The sequence below is a fragment of the Eptesicus fuscus genome, chromosome 11, assembly GCF_027574615.1.
Source record: "Eptesicus fuscus isolate TK198812 chromosome 11, DD_ASM_mEF_20220401, whole genome shotgun sequence".
Lineage (NCBI taxonomy): Eukaryota > Metazoa > Chordata > Mammalia > Chiroptera > Vespertilionidae > Eptesicus > Eptesicus fuscus.
Genome location: NC_072483.1, coordinates 91,258,857 through 91,284,103, shown reverse-complemented (window position 1 = coordinate 91,284,103; position 25,247 = coordinate 91,258,857). Strand labels below are relative to the sequence as shown.

The 25,247-nt window shown below is 43.2% G+C and overlaps 1 protein-coding gene across 6 annotated transcripts in view; it reads left to right on the top strand.

Annotated features, from left to right (window-relative positions):
• NAB1 (NGFI-A binding protein 1) overlaps nt 1-24,213 on the top strand; it is a 41,789-nt gene extending 17,576 nt beyond the window's left edge. Inside the window, exons 3-8 of one of the 6 annotated variants that reach the window (XM_054722787.1) lie at nt 1,794-1,927; nt 5,636-5,687; nt 13,891-13,980; nt 16,025-16,184; nt 19,515-19,631; nt 21,713-24,213. In XM_054722787.1, coding sequence (XP_054578762.1) covers nt 1,794-1,927; nt 5,636-5,687; nt 13,891-13,980; nt 16,025-16,184; nt 19,515-19,631; nt 21,713-21,801 — 642 coding nt within the window. In that variant the 3' untranslated portion in view covers nt 21,802-24,213. Of the gene's footprint in view, nt 1-1,793; nt 1,928-5,635; nt 5,688-13,890; nt 13,981-16,021; nt 16,185-19,514; nt 19,632-20,807; nt 20,884-21,690 lie in introns of those variants that run through there. The other 5 variants (XM_054722785.1, XM_054722786.1, XM_054722784.1 and 2 more) reach the window with 5 other exon arrangements.
• Nucleotides 24,214-25,247: the final 1,034 nt, after the last annotated feature.

Here is a 25,247-nt window from a genome sequence, read left to right as displayed (position 1 = left end):
ATACTGTCTTCATTCATTTTGACCTGAATCGTCCTTACTGCCTCACCCTCTGTCTTATCCAGAAACGTTAGTTACCTGGGGGAGGGCCAGTCTGGTACCCAGCTCTCCGTGTGCTGGAGTCCACGGTCTTGATGGCCGTTGAGCCTCCCTGTCACCCAGCATTCACCCGGCATTTTATGCTGACGACACTGAACCCAAAGTCACAATCATTTGATTGTTAAAGGTTATAATTTTAACTCCCAGCAAAGAGAGTTTTTAAGTCTGGTTACGATAGAGAGCTAAGTTTAAGAAAAATTTTACATGAAGTTATGAATGGAATTTTGGTATTTTTATCCACGGAAAGAGGAAGTGGAGGAGTAAGTAAAACAATTAGGGAGAATATCTTATTTCATACTTTAACAAAATTAGAAACTTAGAATTTTAAAAAAAATTAGCATTGTGATCCAGTCTGCGACTACTGTTTGGGAGTATTTGTGTCATTTTTAAAAAATAGAATCGTTGTTGATTTAATTATTAGTGCCTGGGAGCATGTAATGTATAAAACATTGACAGAAAATATATTTTTGATGGGGAAGTTTGATGATCATTACTACAACTTGGATTGAGCTGTAGTTAGTTCTCTAGCCTCAGTTTTTTACCAGAAAACTCCCTGAGGGCCTAGAAAGTTCAGTGTACCTTTTTGGTTTATTGGAGCCAGAATTCAGTAACAAAGAATGTTGTGTTTGTTTTTCTTAGTTCCTGGTAGGATGATGGAAGGAATGCTAGAACATGGTTTTCGGTTTATATTGAAAAGTGATTTTCCCTGGTTGTGCATACTCATTTACCTCCTGTTGGTACCTTAACTTTGGAGGTGGCGATATGGCCCTGTCGGGCCCTGAGGAAACTGAGGCTCTGAGTTTTTACATGTTCAAACCCTAGCTGGTGAGGGACGGAGCAGAACTTCCCTCAGGCCTGTCTGCCTGCAAATCCTCTTCTCTTTTTGCCCCCAATCATGCCTTGAATGAGTATATTTCTTGGTTTTAAAATAAGTCTAATATTAACCCTTTGCAATTCCCTACATCTATTTAAATTGACAAATTATGTGAAAACCATTTTTCTAGCTTATAAAACAATGACAGGTTTTGAGTTTTGGATACCATTTGCTATTTTAAATGTTACTACAGGGTGTTTGGTCAACTAGTAACTCTTATGGGCAATGTTTAACTCTTGGGTGGAAGAACAGAATTAGGTGCCTCAGTGGCTCGAAGACCTTGCTTTCCCGTTGTAGTCCTAATTGTGATAACTATTCTAAGTGATTTGGTAGATATTTAACTAAAATCATTTAATTTTTATTCCTTCAGGAATTTTTATGTCAGTTCATTGAGAAAATACCTTCTAGACTATGTGCACGCACTTTCAGTTAGGGGAATATTATCACCTTATCACACAGTCAGATCCCCTGGTTTTTCGTAAGAAAAATGAGCTGCAGGACATCTTTTACTTCCTATTTTGATTTTGCTTGTTTTCCATAAACACTCACACCTGACCAAAAATAAATAAAGACGTAAACATGTAAACCTACGGCGACTATTGATTACTTTGAGTTCTGAGAGATGATAGATGCTTGATTTTCTTTGGAAATTAGGCATTAGGGCTCATTAGGAATAAAGACCTTCATGATTTTTTATAAATTCTGATTTCATTATATAATGATATGACATGCTTATAGTCTATTCTTGAGTGAAATGTTTTATATGTCGATTTGTAACTGAAATACAAATGTTTCTAATTTTAAAAACTGTGTTGATATGCAGCTCACGGTTAACGAAGCGGCTGCTCAGCTCTGTGTGAAGGATAATGCCCTCCTGACAAGAAGGGACGAACTTTTCGCGCTGGCGAGGCAGATTTCCCGAGAAGTCACCTATAAATACACTTACAGAACCACCAAGTAAGTTGAACTCGCTGGCAGCACTTTTGCACTGTTAGAGAGAAGTAGAGCCTGAAATGCCAACCAGTGGATAGTACATAAATGAGCATTTCCGAAACAGTGTGATTATAGTTCTGTAGAATTAAGTAGTAAAGTGTCTTTTCACAACATGGCCAGCCCGGCTGGCGTGGCTCAGTGGCTGAGTGTCAGCCTTCGAACCAGGAGGTCACGGTTCGATTCCCGGTCAGGGCACAGGCCTGGGTTGCAGGCTCGATCCCCAGTGTGGGGCTGCAGGAGGCAGCCGATCAATGATTTTCTCTCATCGTTGTTGTTTCTATCTCTGTCTCCCTCTCTCTTCCTCTCTGAAATCAATAAAAACATTAAAACAAAACAAAACAAAAAACACTGCCAGTGTTTTTTGTTGTTTTGTTTAATTCTTTAAGAACAGTAGTTCCCTAGCACCACGACATTGTCCTGGTGGGTTTTAGGCATTCTCTCATGCAGATGTTGGGTTGTGAGTGTGATGATGGGGCTGAGTCAGTCAGCATGTACAGACGGATTTGTACACCACTCACTATATGACATTGAACTCAGAGGAAGAAGCAGATTAGTTCCTCTTGCAAGGTGTTTGAGACTAGCTGACTAAGTAAAAAGAATCCATTGACCAGGATTTAAGGGAAACTGGAAGATGCTTTTATTACTAGCAAGTGGAATATGGAAGATGTGCTTGGAAAAAACAACAACTAATGTTAAAAAACAATGATGGTTCTCAAATGTAATGTAAGCGCTCCTCACTGAGCTCTAAGCACTGTCTGTGGGTGTCGTACCCCTCGACTTTGCCCCCTTGGTTCCCCTGGTCCCTGGTTCCCAGGCCCATCCTCGGTGCATGCCCCTGCTGCTCTGCGTGCGTGCAGATGGCCACCCACGTGCCGGTGACGGAGCCTGTGCTGAAAAGCCACATCCTCAGCACCTGCCCGGCCCCGATAAATCTCAGTCTCTGGGGATGCAGCCTTGGAATTCAAACGACACGCCTCCCAGTTTGAAAACCCCCTCCCAGGCATTGTCGTCGCCATTGCTTTTCCTGACTCAGAGCGTTTCCCGCCAGTGGAGCTCACATGTTTACAGGGACAACAACTGAAATTATGCAGACTAAATGAGCAGGGTGAGAATATACAGCAATATTGTAGGGTTACTTACAAGGTTGTTTTTTTTTTTTTGGAGTTGGCTAATCAAGAGCTGACTTAGTGATTTTTTAATTTTCTTTACTGTATTATACAAAATTTCCCTTCTGATTGATTTAAACAGTTTTCTCTAATCAAAGTAATGCGTGTCCATGATGAAGAAGTCATATAGTGCACAAGGTTTACAGTGAAACTCAGCAGTTCTCCTGCTCACCCCTTTCTCGAGTTCCCCTTCTTAATATGGCTCCTAGAGGCAACTACTTTCAACAGTGTTTAGCTGTTTCATTTGTAGTATTTGTATTTCTTTTTTAAGTTAAGTATATTTCAAAATACATAACACTTCTACATAATTTAGAAGACAAAAGTATGTAAATAGGTAATACAAAAAAGTTGCACTCCCATTCCTGTCTCATTTTACCTTGTTTTTCTCCTCAATGTAGATAGCTTTTTTAAAAAATATATATATATTTTCTTGATATTTTACAGAGAGGAAGGGAGAGGGATAGAGAGTTAGAAACATCGATGAGAGAGAAACATCAACCAACTGCCTCCTGCACACTCCCTACTGGGGATGTGCCCGCAACCAATGTACATGCCTTTGACCGGAATTGAACCTGGGACCTTTCAGTCCGCAGACTGACGCTCTATCCACTGAGTCAAACCAGTTTCGGCTGTAGATAGCTTTTTAAATGTTTTTTTATATCCTTGCAGTGTTTGTTTATGTAAATGCAAAAAAATATAAATATAGTTTCTCATTTTCATCTTTTAAAAAAAACACACACAATAGGTAGCATGTGTCTACATTATTCTGTATTCTGCTCTTATTTTAACACTAGAGGCCCCTGGGGTCCCTCGGCCTGGCCTGCGGGATCGGGCCGAAACCGGCTCTCCGACATCCCCTGAGGGGTCCCGGATTGCGAGAGGGCGCAGGCCTGGCCGAGGTGCACAATCAGGGAAGCGAGGGAGGGACAGCAGGAGGGCTCCAGGGTGTGTCTGGCCCATCTCGCTCTGTCTAAATCTTCTGGACCCCAGCAGCAAGCTAATCTTCTGGTCGGAGCGTCTGCCCCCTGGTGGTCAGTGCACATCATAGCGAGCGGTTGAATGGCCTTAGCATATCATTAGCATATTACACTTTGATTGGTTGAACAGACAACCGGGCACTTAGCATATTAGGCTTTTATTATATAGGATGTCTTGGAGATCTTTCTGTATACATATTAGTACATATACATCTTCCTCATTATTTTTTACATTGATGTATCATGATTCATTTACCCAGTCCCCTATTGACGGATACTTTAGTTGTTTCTAGTCTTTTTCATTATAAATAACACCTCAGTAAATAACATTATGCATATCTTATTTTATATATTCTGCAGTTTACGTTTTTGACATTTTAACATCTTTTATATCAGGAGTGGGGAACCTAATTTCTGCCCACGGCCATTTGGATATTTATAACATCACTAGCGTTCCCGTTGCAGGAAAAATCCTGCAATAGGATTTCCTGCTGCACTCTACCCCACCTCCGCTCCTCCCTTGCTGCCCGCCTCGCCTTCTCCTCCAGCCCGCCCCTGTTTCCCTTCGCCCACGGCCCTGACTTCGCTCCTCCCTTCTCCTCCCCCCGCCCCCCTGGCTTGCTTGCTTCTTCGAAGCTTTACTCCCTTTTGCAGCTCTTGGCTTCTTTCGACACTGTCTTGATATGCAAATTAGCCGCCATCTTTGTTGGGGTAATTTGCATACTCGTCCTGATTGGTTGGTGGGCGTGGCTTGGTTGGTGGGCGTGGCTTGTGTGTAGCGAAGGTGCGGTCAATTTGCATATTTGTCTATTATTAGATTAGATTTGCGGGCCATACAAAATTATCAACTTAAAAATTAGCCTGCTAGTTTTGGTCAGACATTTAATTAACTCACCCCAATGCCTTGGCAGGGCCAGGCCAAATGATTTCTTGTGCCTCATACGGCCTGCGGGCCAGATGTGCCCCACCCCTGTTTTACATGAAAGTATAACAGAATTGATGGCTCACCATAGTTTAAGTGGCAGTCGTAGCTCATGTATGTGGAGGGCCTCTGAGGGCTAGGTCCCAGCAGAGGGATCTCTAGGTCAAGGGAAGTGCATTGTTGTGTCGGTACCGATAGAAAGCTTTTTAATCTCATGTAGCTTCAAGTATTCATCTTAAATGGCCATTGTTGTCCTTTTGTCCTAAATTGTTTCTACTGACCCATAAAGGGATATTATGGAATACAATCCTCAGGTTTTTTTTTTCCTTTTTCATTATGTGATAATCATTACATACTTATTGAGTACTTTCTGTGTGGGGAATTCTAAGTGGTGGTCTTTAAAAATGTATAATACAGTTGCATCTGCATATTTCAGTGTTAATTTAGAAATGAAAAATCTAGTTTTCCTCATTTCAGTGTTCGTTATACATGTCTTATTTTTGGTGTCAGGTTTCAGGATTATATGTTTTGGTGGAAGTTTATAGATTAAGATGTCTCTAGAATAAAATTTCTTCTCAAGTTTTTCTCTCTCCCCCATTCCCCTCAGGTCAAAATGTGGAGAACGAGATGAATTATCCCCGAAGAGAATTAAAGTGGAGGTATGATTATGTTATTTTTTTTTATGTTAATAATGTTTGCTTTAGTAGTTTAAAGTAAAAAAAAAAAAGAATGGTCCCATAAACTAGTGAAAAATGTGAAATATAGTATCTTAAAAGCAATATATAATTTTTTGCTTTGACGTATCTATGGTCATTTGAATTAGGATCCTAAGGAAGCTCTTAGAAGGAAACAACAATGATAAGATTGATGTCCAGTTGGTTTATCAAAGGTTGATTTGTAAATAGGTGTTTTTTACAGATTTTAAAGTCTACAGGTTAAACTATTTCTTTTTTAATCTTATTTACAGCATAAGTCACCTTATTAAGTATTTTTGAAGGAGCTAAGATTTCATTTCTTTACATTAACTATAGAGGGAAATGACAATTTAGTAGGTGCAAATTATAGAGACCTGACTGTAATTAAAGCCTCTTTTAGGGGACGTGTGTGAGGCTGTCCTTCTGATTTTGGACCTGCCAGTGGGAAGGTGGGTGGTGAGCAAGAAAAATGTGCTTCTCTTCGAGCTCTCAGACTCTCAGACGGTCTCAGAGCTCTTGTTCCTTAATTTGGATCAAATGCAGTAGTTCCCCCGCTCCCCAGCCATGCTTTCACTTTCCATGGTTTCAGTTACCTGTGGTCTCAGTTTCCCACCGCCAGCTGCAGTCCAGAAATATTAAGTGGGAAATCCCAGAAATAACAGTTCACAAGTGTTAAATCCCGCACCATGCTGAGGAGTGGCCGAGATGTCGCTCTTTCCCGCCTGAGGGTGAAACGTCCCTTTGTCCAGAGCACCCGTGCTGTGTGTCCCTCTGCCCATTAGTCACTAGGCCGCATCGCGGTGCTTCTGTGCAAGGAGCCCGTACTGGACTTAATACTGAACGCTGAGGGCAAGAGTAGTGAGGCTGGCAGTTCAGACACGCCAAAGAGAAGCAGTAAAAAAAAGGCTTCCCTTCAGTGAAAAGGCGAAAGTTCTCAACTTCATAGGAAAGAAAAAAAATCCTATGCTGATGTTGCTAAGATCTACAGTAAGAACAAATAGTTTTACCTGTGAAATTGTGGGTAGGAAAAAGAAATTCGTGTTAATTTTGCTCTTGAACCTTAAGCGGCAAACGTTATGGCCACAGTGCGAGATAAGTGCTTAGATAAGATGGAAAAGGCATTAAGCTTGTGGGCGGAAGACAGGAGCAGAAACTGTGTTTCAGCTGAGGGCAGTGTGTTGCAGCAGAAAGCGCCGAGCCAACACGAAGACTCAGTAAGGGGTCTCCTGAAGTGACGGCACCAGCCTTTACTGCAAGTAAGGGGTGGTCACACGGATTGCGGGCTAGGTTAGGCTGAAAAATACACAAATGACGGGAAGGAGAGGGAGGAGAGGGAGACCACACTCACATAACCGTTACTACAGGTACTGTTATACTTGTTCTTCTTTCTTAGTAGTTACTGTTCATCTCTCACTGTCCTGATTTATAAATTAGACTTGATAATGGGTACGTATGTGTAGGGAAACACAGCACGCAGGATCCGGCGCTATCTGCTCGCAGGCACCCGCTGGGGTCTCGGGATGTGTTCCCTGTGAACAGGGCGGGGCTGCTGTGCTTCCTTAGGTCCAGCCGGTGGCAGAGGAGTATTTTGAAGTCCAGTGGCACCTTCCTTGTTTTCTTGGGTAGGAGATAGGGTTCGGTGCTCGGAGCCACCCATTATTGAATTTCAAGTTAAAGTAAATAAGCTGTGTTTGACCACCCTAAGTATCTACCATCAAGTTATCCTTACTGAGCATCTGTTTGTATTGGAACAGTCCTTCGTTTATACCAAAGCCACGGTCACCCTTTACAAACACAAATCCTTCTGTGCGCACATCTCTCCAGTGGCTGTCTACTACACCTCGAATAAAATCTACCCGTTTCCCTGAGGCATCTAAAACCCTACATGATCTGCCTCTGACTGGCGTCCCTGACCTCATCTGCTACCACAGCCCTTTTTGTGTCCCAGCTACATGGACCAATTTTCTGTTCCTGGAACATGCCAGACTCATGTGTGCCTCGGCATCAGCTATCTCTACCTAGATCTCAAGATAGGCACTTGGTTTCTCTGACTCCACTGCCTCCCTTTCTAAAAGGAACACCCTTACCCCAAAGTCACATAGGCTCGTTCTCATGGTTTGTTTAATTTGTTTTCCTACCACCTCCCAGTATCTGGAACTAGTATATATTTGTTTTAAATTTATTACCAGTCTGCACCATTAAATGTGAATAGAGCTTTTATCTATCTATCCAGTATATCTTAGTACTGAATTTAGAACAGTGACTTACACTTGACAGGCACTTAATAAAAGATGAAGTAGCTATGGATAAGCATCTTTGACTTCTAAAGTCACCAATGATAAGAGCACACCATCCACCTGCTGCCTCTGTGAGGATCGAGCCTGCCTTCAGGCCTGCGCCCTGACCAGGAACCCATCGGCAGCCTTTTGGTGCCCGGGACGGTGCTCAACCAGCCGAGCCACACGTGCCAGAGCTGAGCTTCCTTTTAGTAGCTTGGAGTATTGGGTATAGCAGTAGATGTGGCCCTTCTGTTCCTTTAAAAATATTCCCCTAGAGATGAGGGAATTAGAGTTCTGTATGGTTGGTCGATTGATTTACTGCACGAAGCTCTTTGAATAGTTTTGAATTTAGAATTAAGGCAATCAGCCCGGCCAGCATGGCTCAGTGGTTGAGCATCGACCTATGAACCAGGAGGTTATGGTTCGATTCTGCTCAGGGCACATGCCCGGGTTGTGGACTACATCCCCAGTGTGGGGCATGCAGGAGGCAGCTGATCAATGATTCTCTCTCATCATTGATTTTTCTTTTTTTCTCTCTCTTCCTCTCTGAAATCAATAAAAATATATTTTAGAATTAAGATAATCAGTGTTTCCTTTACTGTGAATGATAGCCCTAACCTTTCTAAATAAAACATGTGACTAATCAGCCCCAAGCTCCCTTAAATGCTCTTACAGACACTAAACTCTTGATTTTGTTTCCTAGAAGTAAATAAGGACTTTAGCTTTGAATTTAGGACAGTAGTTTACTTTTTTTGTTGTTTTTTTATTATTAAATATATTTTTATTGATTTCATAGAGGAAGGGAGAAGGAAAGAGAGATAGAAACATCAATGATGAGAGAGAATCATTGCTTGGCTGCCTCCCGCATGCCCCCAACTGGGGATCGAGCCCCCAACTTGGGCATGTGCCCTTGGACCCTTCAGTCTGCAGGTGTGACGACGCTCTATCCACTGAGTCAAACTGGCTAGGGCTATTGGTTTGTTTTTTTGGTTTTTTTTCTACTTAGTTTTTTAAAAGCACTCATGTATTGTAGGATATCAATATCTCTTCATTGCACGTGTGTGTTGTATATATGTGTGTATACCTACATGCACATATAGTGTTATCTAGAGGCCTGGTGCACAAATGTGTGCACCAGTGGGGTCCCTCAGCCTGGCCTGCGGGATTGGGCCGAAATTGGCTCTCCGACATCCCCTAAAGGGTCCCAGATTGCGAGAGGGTGCAGGCCAGGCCAAGGGACCCCACCGATGCACGTTCAGGGTCAGGGAGGGATGCGGAAGGTTGGCCGGCCGGGGAGGGACTGCGGGAGGGCTCCAGGGCGTGTCTGGCCCATCTCACTCAGTTTCGATTAGCTGGACCCCAGCGGCAAGCTAACCTACCAGTTGGAGCATCTGCCTCCTGGTGGTCAGTGCACGTCATAGCAAGCTGTTGAGCAGCCTTAGCATATCATTAGCATATTATGCTTTGATTGGTTGGAGGACTGGACACTTAGCATATTTTAACATATAGGATTCTTTATAAAATATACAATGTTGGCATAAGTCGTTGCCTACATTTTTCTGTGTACTCTAAGTCAAATTAGAGGTGCTAGAACTGTTCATTTGGTTTGGGAAGCTGAGGCTGAAGTAGTAGTGTGGGCTTTATAGGGTCACTATTACTCCCCTAAGACTTTTCCACGTATTAGTGCTTTGTTTGTATCTCACTTTTGTGTGGCTGCTGAGGAGGGGGGAATTTCTGGCATGAGAAGAGATTAGGGAAAGTTCTATTGAGGCAATATCATTTGAGCTGGGCTTAGAAAGAAGGGTAGGATTTCAGAGGGAAGGAATGTGGGTTGGAGGTGGAGGGGCATTACAAAGATAGACTAACTTGGGCAAAGACAGAGAGGTAAGAAAACACTGTGAGTGTTTAGAGAACATTGAGACCAGTTTGTCCAGAATATATGACTGACACAAAGGACTTTGTAAGTAAAACTAGATTTTAGAATTCTTTAACATACTTGTTAATCTTGTTTTATTTGAATATTTCTTTTGGGATTCTTAGCTTCCTGGTTCTCTATTTAACAAAAGTAATAAAAAGATAAGCTTAGCTTGTTGTAAAATACAACAGAGTCCTAATTACTGGGCCCAAATTAATGAGAATTTTTTTTGTCTTCCTTTTCGTCTTTATTTTTCCAAAGTCCTTGACAATGACGAATGAGCATACATGCCAAGTTGCTGACTTTTTTTCATTTTAAAATTATAATGTTTACAGTGAACAAAAAGAAATGTAATGTGCAGTCGATAAAATAGAAATGACATCATAACAGACACGTAAGGGGAAGGAAACATTTTCTCCCATGCTGTTAGCACATTGCGGTGCACCAGGGAGCTAAACCGGTGCTGTGCTCCGGCTCAGTCAGATGTGTTCTTGCTGCCGAATGCTTTCTGTTCCTGATCGCTGCGTGAGGGGTGGAGTGGAATGAAGTTTTTAAATCCTTGCCTGGTTTTTCTCATTATGTGATGGGTTGCTCCCCTTAAGGATCGTTAGCTGTTATTTGGTTGTTACTGTTGGTGGTGTTGACGATCGGTGTGCGTGTTGTGTTGGAGTGTAATTGTTAGGAGGCATGCGGAGACCCGGAGGAAGACTGACTTGGAGTGAGGCCTCTGAGGAAGGCTCTTCCTCCTCCCTGCACTCCCTCCTCCCTGCATGCTTCCTCCTCCATGCTTCTCCTGCCCAGGCTACCAGCACAGCTGTCCACCTGGGGCGACCGCCCTGTGTGCAACCAGCGGACATGAACATGGGTCAGAGACCCCAGGTCTAGCTCTGGGGCCCTGGTGAAATAGCTACTTGTTATTGAATCTGTTACGTGCCTGTCCCTCTAGGCATTTGAAAGTCATTGTCACAAGCCTTCTTGTCTACCCTCTACGGAGGCTTTATGTTTCCACTTTACAGCCCGGGAGAGGCCCAGAAAGGCTCAGGAACTTGCCAAGTTGCCACATGGCTGCCTGGTGGCAGAGCCGGGCCTTCAGATCTAGGCCTGACTCCTACACTTCAGAGCAGTGGCCATTCACTTCGGTGTGAAAAACACTATTGGAATTATGCTTCCCACGAGTGCGCCACGAAGCGCAGAGTGCGCAGAGGAGAGCGGCAGTTACCGTTTTCTTACCCAAGGAAGCTTATTCGGGAAACAATGGCAGGGTTTGAGGAGAAAACTTAATATAAATTTCAGCACAAGTAATATAAACTTAGCATAAATTATAAAAACTTAACAATATAAATGTAAGGCATTACCACTTGACACACTAATTGTTTTGAGTGAGGAAAACCTGTGTTGGGAAGATAAATAGTAAATAAAAAATGAGCTGGATTTGTTTCTGTCGTACCTATGACAGGAAGGATTTAAGACAGCTTGACAACTAGTAAAGGAGATGAAAACTCAAGAGGCAAAGGCCCTGCCACTCTGGTCTCCACCTCGTTTTTTTGAAACATTCGTTAAAGGTGGACTCAGCTGCTAACCTTTTTCATAAAGAACATGTTGCATCCCATGAACAGACCCTGTCATTGCCTCCAGTGTTACAAGTGATAGCTTAGGAGGAGGGAAGAAGATGGAAAAGCCAGCTCAGGACCGGCGTGGTAGCTGACTACATGGGCTGTTACTGTTCAGATCTCATCTGTGAGTTCTGTTGTTTCACTGAAATTGCTGGAGACGAGGCAGAGAGATGGGAGGTGACCGCATTCTTGATCCTGTGTGGGCTGGGAGTGCAGAGCCATCAGAGATAAGTGGATGAAAGAAATGAAGTTTGTTAATCGAGGCCAGAAAGTCAGAGACTTGGGGCTTAAAGAAGAAAGACTCAGAGGAAACATCTGCCAGCAGCTCCCGTGGGTGGGGTGGGGGAGGGAGGGAGCCGAGGGAGGGAAAGAGGATCGGAACCCACCTACGCTGTTACTAAGCTTGTTGAAGAGGAAGCTGGTCTAATTTGATGTCGATTCTTCCCCTCTGGATCAGAAAACAGAAGCCTTACAATCTGCTATTCATATAGAAAGTGTGAGTAGAAAAAAGGAAAACGCACGTGTGAGGCTGAGAACATCTGCTGGAGCGAGTCAGAGGCGGCTCGGCAGTAACTTGAAGGCAGCTTGCTCGTGCTCAGTGGGGAGGTGGAGGGGTGGGGGTGAGAGTAGTGAGGTCACACACAGCATCCCACCCTGCATGTCCTGTTTTCTCAGTGCTCAGACGCAGAGGGAGCGCTGTGGTTCACGGCAGCAGCCAAGAACAGGACCTGAAGATAAATGGCTCCTAGCATGGTACTCTGGTTTCCTGGGACAAAGCTTGAGAGACATAACAGAAGTCCTGCCCCACACAGAATGCGAAGAGCCCGCTTCTTGGGCCTGGTCTCCCTTCCATTTCTGAGTCATTCCTGTCGGGTCCCTGGGACCGCCTTCGTATGCCATGAGTGACAGCTCCTCCACCCTGTGGTTTCCCACCACAGTGCACGGCCTGCCTGCCCGAGGCTGTGGGAGACCACCAGAAGGCCCGACTGCTGGGCTCAGGTGTTACTCATCTTTATTTTCATGAGGAAACGAAGGTTCAGGAAGGTTAAGGCACTCATTCTGGGTCACAGAGCTACTAAGGGGTGGACCTGGAACATGGACCCAGGTCCTTCTAATTCCAAAGCGCCATGGCCTGGCGGGGAAGGCACAGGAGAAATCACATGCGACCTGGAAGAATCCTTCAGAAACTCAGGTGGAGACTATTGGGTAGCACCTTAAAGAAAACTTACTTTGGATGTTTACCACGTTACATTTAACAAAATAAATTCCTGATGGGTTGGAGAGTTAAATAAACACACACACACACAACACACACAACACAACAACAAACAAACAAAAAACAAAATAAAGGCTTAGAAAAACTAGAGGGTAGATTTGAATATTTATCAAATCTCTAAAGCAGAATGCTTTTCTAAACTTTATAGCAATAGAAGAAATCACAAAATAAAACACAATTATATGCAACTACAGTATATAAAATTTAAATTTTTGAATATCAAAACAAAAATATAAATTGGCAAAAACTGAGAAAGCAACACCACCCAGTGCTGGCCAGAACTGTCATATATTCTTACTAGAGGCCCGATGCACGGAATTCGTGCAAGAGGAGGCCTTCCTTCCCCCAGCTGCCGGCACCGGCTTCCCTCCGGACCCGGGACCGGGGCTTCCCTCTGGCCGCTGGCAGGCACCCGGACCAGGGCTTCCCCCCCTGCCCACCCGCCACAGCCCGCCGGTCCATGGCAGCTTGTCTCAGCCCTCACAGCCCTGGCTTCGTCCAGGAGGTCATCCGGAAGGATGTCCAGAAGGTTGTTTGGCTGTCCGGTCTAATTAGCATATTATGCTTTTATTATTATAGATTATTATAGATGATATGGCAACCAGTTAAAGGCCCCTGTAGAAAGTATGTGGAAAACATAAAAATGCTCATCTCTGCAGTAATTCCACTTCTGGGAATCTCTGAACTATGTGAAATGCTATTTCCATGGGAAGATTTTTGCAGTGTTTTCAAACCAAAAATAAGGAAAATAATCTAAATGTCCAATATGGGGATAGTGGTTAAGTAAGCAAGTCGCTAGATGAAATGTTATATGAAGAGTTATATAACCATTATTATCATTGATCATGAATTCTGCCTTCCAATGTAAAATGATGTGGATGTATAAATCTTTTTATCTTTTTCATATGCTTTTATTGAAGTTACAACTCTAGAATTAAGGTAGTTGTACCACACAAGACTGAAATGAAACATTGTACATTGAAATCTTAAGATGATTGTCTTTGCTTTATTTTCTGAGCTTTAGATCTTATGTTTATTTACTTACAAATTCTAAGTAAAAAAGGACTCATTCTTCGATCTACAGGATGGGTTTCCAGATTTCCAGGACTCTGTGCAAACCCTCTTCCAGCAGGCTAAAGCTAAGAGCGAAGAACTCGCTGCTCTCGGCTCCCAGGTAACATAAGCCACCAGTTCACAGCTCATAAGAATAGCTGTAGGTTGAAACGTAAGCGGCTGCTTCAACTGGCTCCAGTTTTAAGCATCCAAGGACTGAATTAATTTCTGGTTCTTAAAATGTCATCCGATCACAGCTGTGTCAACAAGATAGCAATAACAACTTGGTTTGCTCTGGGTTATGAGCAGAATCTTTTTGAGCAGAATCCGATACAGTGATACTTACTTATTCTTCGTAGTTTTGTAGGAAGTAAAATAGATTCTCTACCTAAGAAAACCCAAAGGAAGTGATTTGGTACCAGTAAAACAGCCATGCTGACCATGTCTGTGTGAAATACAGCTCTGAGATAAAACAGTACTAGTTTTCAATAAAATATTAATAGTCGACTTTGTAGCTTTTGTTAAGTCATTTCAATTAATGTGTAATAAAAGTTGTTAAATTAATATGCAGCTTCAGGTACTTTTGCTATTATTTCATTATGTACACGGAAGTTAACATTTTAAAACGTCATTTCTGCAGACAGCACCTTTTGGAAAGTACTGTAAGTTTTATTCCTGCTAATCTTCTCCCCAGTGACTGCTTCTGGTTAGATTCAGTGGTACCAAGTTTTGTTTTTCATGTTGAGGATGAAAAATACATTTCCCACTCAGAATTCTTATTGAAATTTTATCAGTTAATTAGTAACAAGTTCAAATGAATTGAAGTTATGATTTCCTTTGATCTGATTTATGAGCATTCAGAAAAATAGTAAAAACTTGTATCCTATTCTATGAATTGATATATTTCACCTATTGATTTTTACCATTGTGAATCAGGATTGTTTGTAAATGATTTTATACAGCAGTTTCCTTATGTTACTCTTTTAGATAGCATGGTAATGATTCATGTCTATAATTTTTAGCACTTTTTTATTGATTTCATATAGGAAGGAGAAAGAGAGAGAGAGAGAAAGAAACACCAATGATGAGAGAGAATCATTGATCAGCTGCCTCCTGCAGGCCCCCTACTGGGGATCAAGCCCAAAACCCAGGCAGGTGCCCTGACTGGGAATTGAACCGTGACCTCCTAGTTCAGTGATGGGCAACCTTTTGAGCTTGGTGTGTCAGACTTCGCCAAAAAACTGAGCATAACTCGGGTAGTGTGTCACTTTGAGGAAAAAACATTATTTCGCAAATGTTTCATCCTCAGGAGCAGCAAATGTTTCATCCTCGGCATGCGGCCGCCTTAGCGGCCGCGTGTCATCAGAAATGGCTACGCGTGTCAGTGCTGACACGCATGTCATAGGTTCGCCATCACTGTCCTAGTTCATGGGTTGATGCTCAACCACTGAGCAACACTGGCCTGGCTCAAGTCTATATTTTGACTATTACTCTTTAGCAAAATATCATCAATACACTGTTCTGAATATCACATATATGTAATTCTACAAAGAGGAGGAACTTATAAAACACACACAGAGATAACCTTATATTTTAGCCAACTAATTGTGAATTTGAAAACATGTCTTTATGATTGGTTGGAAAATACTGCCATTTCATTCCATGACAAAGGTGAAGATCCTCGTTGGCACTGATGTTTTTCTGCATAATCCGCATTGTTTAATTTTAGGGAAAGTGTCTTCTTTTTCTAGACAGCCATTTTACACTTTCTCCCCCAAAATACTGTCATCATACCAGAGTCTGTAGCGCCAGATCCTAAAATAAAAATGCCGAGATTTCACCCGTTAGAAGCAGCTTCTAGCCTAGCAGACACTGCTGCTGCACTGAGGTTCCTCTCTCAAAAGCCCTTCCAGAGGACTCGGCACCTGGGAAAACAGCGCTGAGGTTCCTTTGCTTTTGAGCTGAACTGGAATTCTCTCTGTTGGATTGAGCAAGAAGGTTTTCTTCTTTTGCATACTTATGGAACATGTATGCCACATGAAGTGTGAACTAGTTTTAATGAATTCTAAATATATCTGCGGGAGTCTGAAGTTGGCATCTTCAGACCATTAAAAAAACCTAGAATGTTTTGGTTACTGATTTTATTTCTGCTTTCTTACTAGCAGCCTGAGAAGGGAGTGACGAAGCAGATGGAGTTCCTGTGCACCCAGGCCGGCTGCGAGCGGCTGCAGCAGGCCGAGCGGCGGCTGTCCACGGGGCTGTACCGGCAGAGCTCAGAGGAGCACAGCCCCAACGGCCTGGCCTCCGACAGCTCCGACGGACAAGGTGCTCGCTTAGCCCGGCCACGCCTTCAGATCCTGCTGGTGGTGCACTTCAAAGACACACAAAACCTCGCTGGTTTTTAAGTCTTGATATTTTTAAGAGATCATCTTACAGATTCTCTGCCAAAATTAATTTACAAATTGTCCCTTTTTCAAAAAGGGAAGGAATTCACTCTGCAAATTTAATTTTTAAAGTTGTGTGGTGTTTTTTTTAACCTTATCATCCCTAAATAACAGCTGCACGTAGAGCTGATCTGTATTTTGTGAAGGGTGGTGGGAATGGGAGATGTGACTAGTGCAGTGTTCTGGGTACCCACAGGGGGATTGGCTTCAGGTCCCCCTGCAGATACCAAAGTCTGGATGCTCAGGTCCCTTAGATAAAAGTGTGGTATCTATATATATAAAAGCCTAAGCGCCCGTTATGACTGAACGACTGGTCACTACGATGCGCACTGACCACCAGGCACAGGCGCTCAACACAGGAGCTGCCCCCTGGTGGTCGTTGCGCTCTCACAGTGGGAGCGCCACTCAGCCAGAAGCCAGGCTCATGGCTGGCGAGCACAGCAACGGTGGGGGAGCCTCTCCCGCCTCCGGGGCAGTGCTAAGGATCAGCGAGCCGAGCGGTAAGGAGCAAGCAGGCAGTGGTAAGAAGTGAGGGGTCCCGGATTGTGAGAGGCATGTGCAACTGCCAGATGTCCAACTGCAGGGATCAGGCATAAACTGGCAGTTGGGCATACCCCGAGGGGTCCCGGATTTCAAGAGGGCGTAGGCTGGGCTAAGGGACCCGCAGCCCCCGCCCCCCTCCCCACACACACATTCCCCATGCACGAATTTCGTGCACTGGGCCTCTAGTTTGCATATAACCTACGTGCACCCTCCCTCCTGTCTACTTTAAATCATCTCTAGGTTACTATAATACCTAATGTAATGGAAATGCTATATAAATAGTTGTTACACTCTATTGTTTAGGGCAGTGATCGGCATACTGCGGCTCTGTTGACTAATGAGTTTGCCGACCACTGACCTAGACTCTTGATTCCAATAATTACAGGCTGTTGTTGTTCCTTGTGATTAAGCCCCTATCCCAGTGGTCGGCAAACTCATTGCCGACCACTGGTTTAGGGAATGATGACAAGATAAAAAGGCTTCACGTGCGCAGTACAGATGCATCCATGTAAGCCGAACTACATACTACACGTCAGCAACAGCATCACCTTTCCCCCCCAAATATTTGTGATCTGCCATTGGTCCGCAGATGCGGAACCCCCGGATGCAAGGACTGATTGCGCTGACCATTGTTCTCAAAGAAGTGGATTCCATGGGGATCTCGATCACTTTTTAAAGATGGCAACTTCCTATTTCTATGGCTGAAGAGCAGATTTGTCTGTGGAGTGTGTGACGTTTGGTTGCTAAGAGAATGTGGTGAATGCTTCCTAACGGGGACGGAGCACAGAGCGCTGAGGAAACGGGATAAGAATGGAGAGACTTGAAGACGCCCTGCCACTCTCCGCTTCGCTGTCCCGCAGGCCCTCCGGGAGCCTGTGGGCTGTGCCCTTCGGGAAGTGTCCTCTTAAACGCTGAGGCCTAGAACGCTATGGTTTATGAGGATTGTTACCATTTTAAAAACTACTTCACTCTTTTCTTATTGGCACATGAAGAAAATCTCAGGTCATTGTCATCCACTCATTCAACACGTGTGTTAGTGTCTCCCCTGTGCCAGGCACACTCCTAGGCACTGAGCTGCAGCCGGGAGCAAGAAGGCCTTCCGCTCGGGGCTCGCACTAGTGGAGGGAGATCACAGGATGCAAGTGCGGGATAGGGCCCCTACTTTCGCGTGGCGATAGTGCGTGAGCAGAAACAGTAATTTTCTAGGGCCTTTTTTTTTTTAATCCTCACGCGAGGATATTTTTCCATTGATTTTCAGAGAGAGTGGAAAAGAGAGGGAAAGACAGAGAGAAATATCTACATGAGAGAAACACATCGATTGGTTGCCTCCTGCATGAGCCCTGAACAGGGTCAGGGCTGGGGAGGAGCCTGCAACAGAGGTACGTGCCCTTGACTGGAATCGAACCTGGGACCCTTCGGTTTGCAGGCCAATGCTCTCTCCACTGAGCCAAACTGGCTAGGGCTAGGACCTTCTTTTTTATATGTTACTGTTAAACTTTTCTAGAGAGTGATTACTATTGTCAATAAGATAAGATTCCCTTCTGAGTGGGAAAGCCATGTGAAGCATCGTCTAACTGTTGAATAAAGTATTACCGTGTCAGCAGGTCAGAGTGGTGAGGAGAACACTCTTCCCCTTTTAAATGTGATGGAAACTTTCTAGTTGAGGTCTTGTTTAACCTCTCCAGTCATCCTTGACAGTGAAGACTTCAGAGTTAAGAAGCAAAAGCATTCATGAAAGATTCTGATGACTAATTTGTCACACCAGGATAATTCAGTGGGGGTGGCAGTTTGCTAAGTGTGATAGATTTAGGTTTATGACAGGACTAGAAGCCTGGTGCACAACATTTGTGCACTGAGGGGTGGGTCCCCTCAGCCTGGCCTGTGCCCTCTCGCAGTCTGGGACCCCTAGGGGATGTCCGACTGCTGGCTTAGGCCCGCGGGCAGTCAGACATCCCCCGAGGGGTCCTTAGCACTGCTGTAGAGGTGGGAGAGGCTCCCACCACTGCCACTGCGCTTGCCAGCCATGAGCCCGGCTTCTGGCTGAGCATGGGAGTGCACTGACCACCAGGGGGCAGCTCCTGCATTGAGCGTCTGCCCCCCTGATGGTCAGTGCGCGTCATAGCGACCAGTCGTTCCGCTGTCCAGTCAATTTGCATATTAGGGTTTTATTATATAGGATATGTTTGGTATATAAGGCATTTTCACCATATCTGTGATAATTCTTTTTTTTTCACAGATTTGCAATAGGTTTTGTTGTTATTGTTTTTAATAATAACAGTTGGCTTGAGCCATCTCTCTCTCTCTAGTATTTATTATGTAGTTCACGATAGGCCATGGCAAAATGGTTGCACTAGTAAGAAAATGCCTAACAGAGGGGATGTATTATATACCAGAGGTGAGCGCTTACTCAGAATCTCAGTCTTTTGTTTAGTTCGTGATTAGCTCTTAAAACTGTCTGGCAGAATTGTAAACTTGGGACTGTTAAGAATTACCATCTTCCTCCTCTGTTCTTTCACAAACTATATCTACTGTTCCTGGATTCTTCTGTGCCTGTGGACTTTTCCTTACTCCTTTCTGAAGGAGTGTTGAGGCTGTAGAAATTACTTTTAAGAGAAACCATGGTGTGTTTTTAATATTACTCACGCTGCTTTCTTTTTCTTTCCATTAGGAGAAAGACCCTTGAATCTCCGAATACCTAACCTACAGAACAGACAGCCCCATCATTTTGTGGTGGACGGGGAGCTGAGTAGACTTTACCCCAGTGAGGCCAAGTCCCACTCGTCAGGTGAGAACGGGATATGATTAGAGAGAAACACTGAATAAAGAATCTTTAAATTCTGTTCTTCACCTCCCACTGGAGAGCCCTAACAATGTGACTAGTTAATTTTTCTCCCCTTGGAAGTAAGAGATGGCCATCATAATGGCCAGTCTTCTTGAGACCATGGTCTTCCAAAGAGTTGACAGGGAATAACTCAGGAAGGTTGAGATGATTTTTTTAAAATACATATTTTATTGATTTTTTACAGAGAGGAAGGGAGAGGGATAGAGAGTTAGAAACACCAATGAGAGAGAAACATCGATCAGCTGGGTATGTGCCCGCAACCAAGGTACATGCCCTTGACCGGAATCAAACCCGGGACCCTTGAGTCCACAGGCCGACACTCCATCCACTGAGCCAAACTAGTCAGGGCTTGAGATGATTTTGATTAGCTATTACACGAGTGGTGACTCAAATACAAAATTTTATACCGAATTATAAATGGCTGGTTTGAGTTTCGTAACTGTCTTTTTTCTGGCCTTTCACAATATGAAGTTGATGGATTCCATGTTTGCTCTTTGCTGAGAAAACCTGTGTATCAGAAGCTAAACTTGCCATGAAGATACATCGTGGGGATGGCATTCATAGTTCGGAAGTAAACTGAACTCCCTAAAAGGATGAGCTGTTCCTTATTATAGTTAGACTAGAGGCCCGGTGCACAAAATTTGTGCATGGGAGGGGGGTGTCCCTCAGTCCGGCCTGCACCCTCTCTACTCCGGGACCCCTCAGGGGATGTCCAACTGCCAGTTTAGGGGACCACTGGCTCCTAACCGCTCACCTGCCTGCCAGCCTGATTCCCCTAACTGTTCTCCCCTGCCAGCCTGATCCCCCTAACTGCCCTCCCCCGCCGGCCTGATCCCCTTAACTGCTCTTCCCTGCCAGCCTGATCACCCCTAACTGCCTCTGCCTTGGCCTCGCCAACATGGCTTTGTCTGGAAGGACATCTGGTCTAATTAGCATATTACCCTTTTATTAGTGTAGATGTTTACATATTCTTGCCCAAGTGAAGTGAGTTGGGAAGAGTTAAATTGCTAGAGACGACACCATGCAAAGGAATCATTCAGTCTCTGAGCTAAAGTAACATAAGGAGTCACTTGAAGTCAGGTGCTTCTTCGGTAAAACAGAAATTCTTTCACCTCATAGAGTGGTTATGAGGACAGACAAGACAGTGTACATGTACTGCCTGGCTGATAGGAATTCAACAAATGGTAGCTACCATTTTTATTACTCTCTTTGCTGAATTTAAAATCCACTTCTTTGTATAGGGAGGGTAAATTCATAAATGGAACCACCTAATTTCAGATAAGCTATGAGTATTGGTTACCTTTCCAGATGTGTGTGTATTTGTGTGTGTGTGTGTGTGTACATAGCCCCCAGTATTAGTACTTTGTATAACTGTTACATTTTAGTGTCATTCTGTAGTGTTTGTGTGAGATTCAAATAACTATACACACATAACTCTAAGGAATTATTCCTTAGGAATGCGTTTTCATTCTTTTATTTCTGTTTCTCCCACTTAAATGTTTCATGGCTAAGAGAAACTTTTAAAAATAGTTCCATGTTTAAACACAAAAGATGTTTTTCTGTTTCTTTTTTTTTTTTTTTCATTGATAGTAAATATTTTGGCTAGTAACTTAGTTGTGTATGAGTGACTGGTTTTATTTTATGTATTTTACTTACCACATTGGACCAAGCATTAAATGAAAGTCAGTATGTTCTGTATGATAAATGCGTTACGTGCACTTGATGACTTAACTCTCACATCACCCAAAGAGGTATTATCCCCAGTTTATAGATGAAGACACTAAGGCTTAGAGAGAGGTGTAACTGCCCTGAAATGGATACAGCTAGTAATTGGCAGAGATGGAATTTAAATATAGAATCCAAGCTCTTCACAACTCCCTATAAACGTTAAAGTTTTATATGGAATTGCAGCATTATGAATTATTAATACAGTTTGCTGCGGACTTTGGGGGCTTGTTTTGCAAGTTTGTTTGAGTTTGTTTTGTGATCCACTGATTTAAAGTGGTGTTTCCCTCTTTATGCAGAGAGCCTGGGGATTTTAAAAGACTACCCTCACTCCGCTTTTACTTTAGAGAAGAAAGTCATCAAAACAGAGCCTGAAGATTCAAGATAGCTGTGATTTCCCACTCTTCTCTGGAAACGGCATCAGTTTTAAGGATAATGCTCCATCATAGAAATAAGCCTTAATAACCAATGTTGCCTCATTCAGCTCAAACAGATTTCATAGCCAAAGCGTAAGGACTGACACAGTGGTCTGGAAGCCAGGAAGACAAAGCAGCAGCCACAACAGAGAAAATAGAATGTTGTAATAGAAATATTGATCCATTCACATTCCTGTGTAATTCATTTTATGTGGAAAGGCTTACAAAGTAATATTGTAAGCATTTATTTAAGAATGTACAATGTATTTGTGTAATTTATAGAAGTAAAATGTAGATGTTGAGACCTGTTCGGTCCAGTAGATATGGATACAGTTTATTTTACTTGAAATTTCATTGTCTACTTTAAGCGTATTTAGCGTAAATATTACATGTCAGAGTTTAGAATCTTTGCAGTCATAAAGAAAGTTTAAGTAATGTAGTTATTGGCCAGGGTAGCAGTGACTTTGGAGAAATGGAATTTAGCAAGCACCTGGTTTAAACCAAGGGAAATATTGTGGATTTAATATTAGATGAAACTGATTTTGTTTAGTAGGAACTGTGTCATTTAGAGTAGTAAAGTGTCATTTTTTGCTGGCTTAATCAGGCACATGTACACACTTAATCAGTATGGAGTAAAGTTAAAAAGACGAGAAGCACAGAAGGCAGTCTTTCTGAACCTAGTTGCCAGATTGCATTATATGATCGCTGCTTAAGCTGTGGCAGACATAGGGAGCTGTTACTGGGACAGAGACCTTGAAACAAGTGGACCGATGTGTACAAGCCTCGACTTAAACATTGCTGTTTCTGAACGTGTGAAATAGATTAAGACATAGTAAGTTAACCCTAAATGTGACCCGGATGGTGACTGTTAACAAAGGCTGTAATATAATAAAGGAAGTACCGTTTTATGTCCAGAAGCTCTTCTCGACGCTCTGCAGTTGGGGAAACCAGACTCTCCCGGGGGGGGGGTCTCCCCACCCAGCCCCTCCCAGGAGGGGACAGTCACTACATCCACATGTGCAGGCATGTTTCTGTGGCGGTTTAGTTGACATACTCGTTATTTATAATTTCATTTTTGTACAACTTTCAGATTTGTGAATGCAGGGTTGTTGTTTTTCTTAAAATTCATTTTCACTTGAAAGTCTGTTTTAATTCCCCCTATTTAATGAATGGGCTGCGTGCATATACGTGAGGGGGATGTGCTTCAATGCTCATAATGTCCTTGCACACTTATGAGAATTTCACATTGGAATTCCTACGAAGAAAACAAATACTACTATTAGAAATTCACATTTTTCCTGTTGGTTTAGGAGGAGAAGGTATTAGACAGCTTTACCTACTTCCTCCAGCTTCATCTAAACCCGGTATTGCTAAGAGGAGCATTTTGACTTGGAAGAGGTGTGGTTTAGTTTCAGTTCTGCTTAGGTCATAACTGCATAAAAATATTAAGGCATACTCCGTTAGACTCCAACTCCTCACCCAGTGCTGGCTGAAATGACTGTGCTGGAGTTGTGTTCACTGTCACAGGGACAGCTGCCTTTTCACTTTGGTTTGGAGACTGGCTTTCCCCAGCAACACCAGCGAGCAACGTCTGTCCTACCAGAAGCCCCCTCCCGGGTTTTCATTGGACCAGAGCGTTTCCCCCTGAAGAGCTCTTTAAGGACCTGGCAGCTCTGTTGCTAGCTGAGGTTGAGTACTGTGCTTGTCTTGTTCACTGTGTGTAGAAATAGTATGAGTGCGACTTAAATAGGTTATTCAGTTTTTAATATTAGCCATAGAACTGGTTAGTATCTCAGTAGTTTCATGAAACGTTTCCTGTATTCTAATCTATTTTGAGAAATTGTGTAGGTTTTTTTAAAATTGTGTCTTACAGTTGAAGTTTGTACATTTTAATAAGCAACAATTTTTAAAGATGCTGTAATCTTCCAACTAATATTTATCCGTCTTTCATGGCCAAACAAACTGCATCTTTAAATCCATAAATAAGTTTCCTTAAGTATTAGACTTTTCTGGTCTTTCAAGCTTAGTGATAAGAGGGAAGCACAAGAAAAATTTCAGTAGAATACGGTTTTTATTGTATAAACACTAATATATTAAATTTGCTATACATTGAAGCAAATAATATATATTTTTATTTGAATTGTATATATGAATTGGATGTTATAACAGTTTGGTGTGTTTTTTCATTGTGTTAGAGGTATTTTCACTGAACAAGGTCAATTGGTTACCTCGGTATTACAGCCAATACAGCCCAAGGGGCCATTTCTCCCTCCGTTTGCGTTGTCCTTTATTATGTGAAGTCTGCGTGTCTGTGACTCTCAGCTGTTGGTGAGGCGGGGTGAGTGCCCCCGCCTCCCGTGGCAATAAAGGTCTTGTGCCTCACACATGTATGTTTCTAGAACTTTCTGCACAGCACTGTCCCCGGCAGGCGGATTGGCTCCTCTGCCTCCCTCTCTGGGTACTTGGTCTGGGCTTGGGACTTAGGGGCCAGGGGCTGTGTCTCAGTCAAGACTAAAGGTCATTCTCCACTGCCCGTCACGTCCCGAAAGTGATGTGGCCAACAGGTGCTCAGTCGACTCTGGGCTGTCAGAGAGAATTTGGTTTGTCCTCACAAGAAGTTTACAAAGGCATTTAAAAAACGATACTGTATTTAACCAACCAAGTATTTAATAAGCGAGAGGAACATTGGGATTTAACATTTATGATACACTACTGTTGAAAGTGTTCCTGTGGCTTGGTTCACTATTACAGGCTACTTCTATGAAAGTGAGCTAACCTGTGGTAGAAAATTAGCAAAAGCTTTGCGACGAAGATCTAATGGATGCGCTTCTTAGATTAAAGAAGAGCTGCAGTGTGTCCAACACTGTGCTAGGTGCTGTGGTGAGGGTGGGGGCCACCAAAGAAACATAAGACATGACGCTTGCCCTTTGACAACTCAGTACCTCGTAGGATTATAACCAACACCGCTCAGATGAAACTACCGATGTTTGTGTGCCATAGACTTGGGATGGATAAGGAGCTGACACTTAAGTGCATTCGATGTTTCTGGGCACTTGGCAGGTGAAAGAAAGCACAGTGAGTGAGTGAGACTTGGAATAGAGGGACCAGGATGGAAATATTAACACAAGGCTGCAGGGTACGTTTAAAGCCATCATGGTGGTGCATTTCACTTGGGAGGCCACTTAAAAGAAAATCATTGCTGTTTTATTTTGAAGCTGAATGCCAGTTAGATCTTCTTACCAGGATAGTCATTCTTTTGATAGGCTCACTGAACTGTCACAAGACAGGAGAAAAAATGGGCTTTTTCCTGTCCTTAATTAGTGAAACCACTTGGGTGAAAGCTTTAGAATGCTAGCACCTAGCAGACCTTTACAATTATAGTAGACTAGAGGCCCAGTGCACAAATTAATGCACAGGT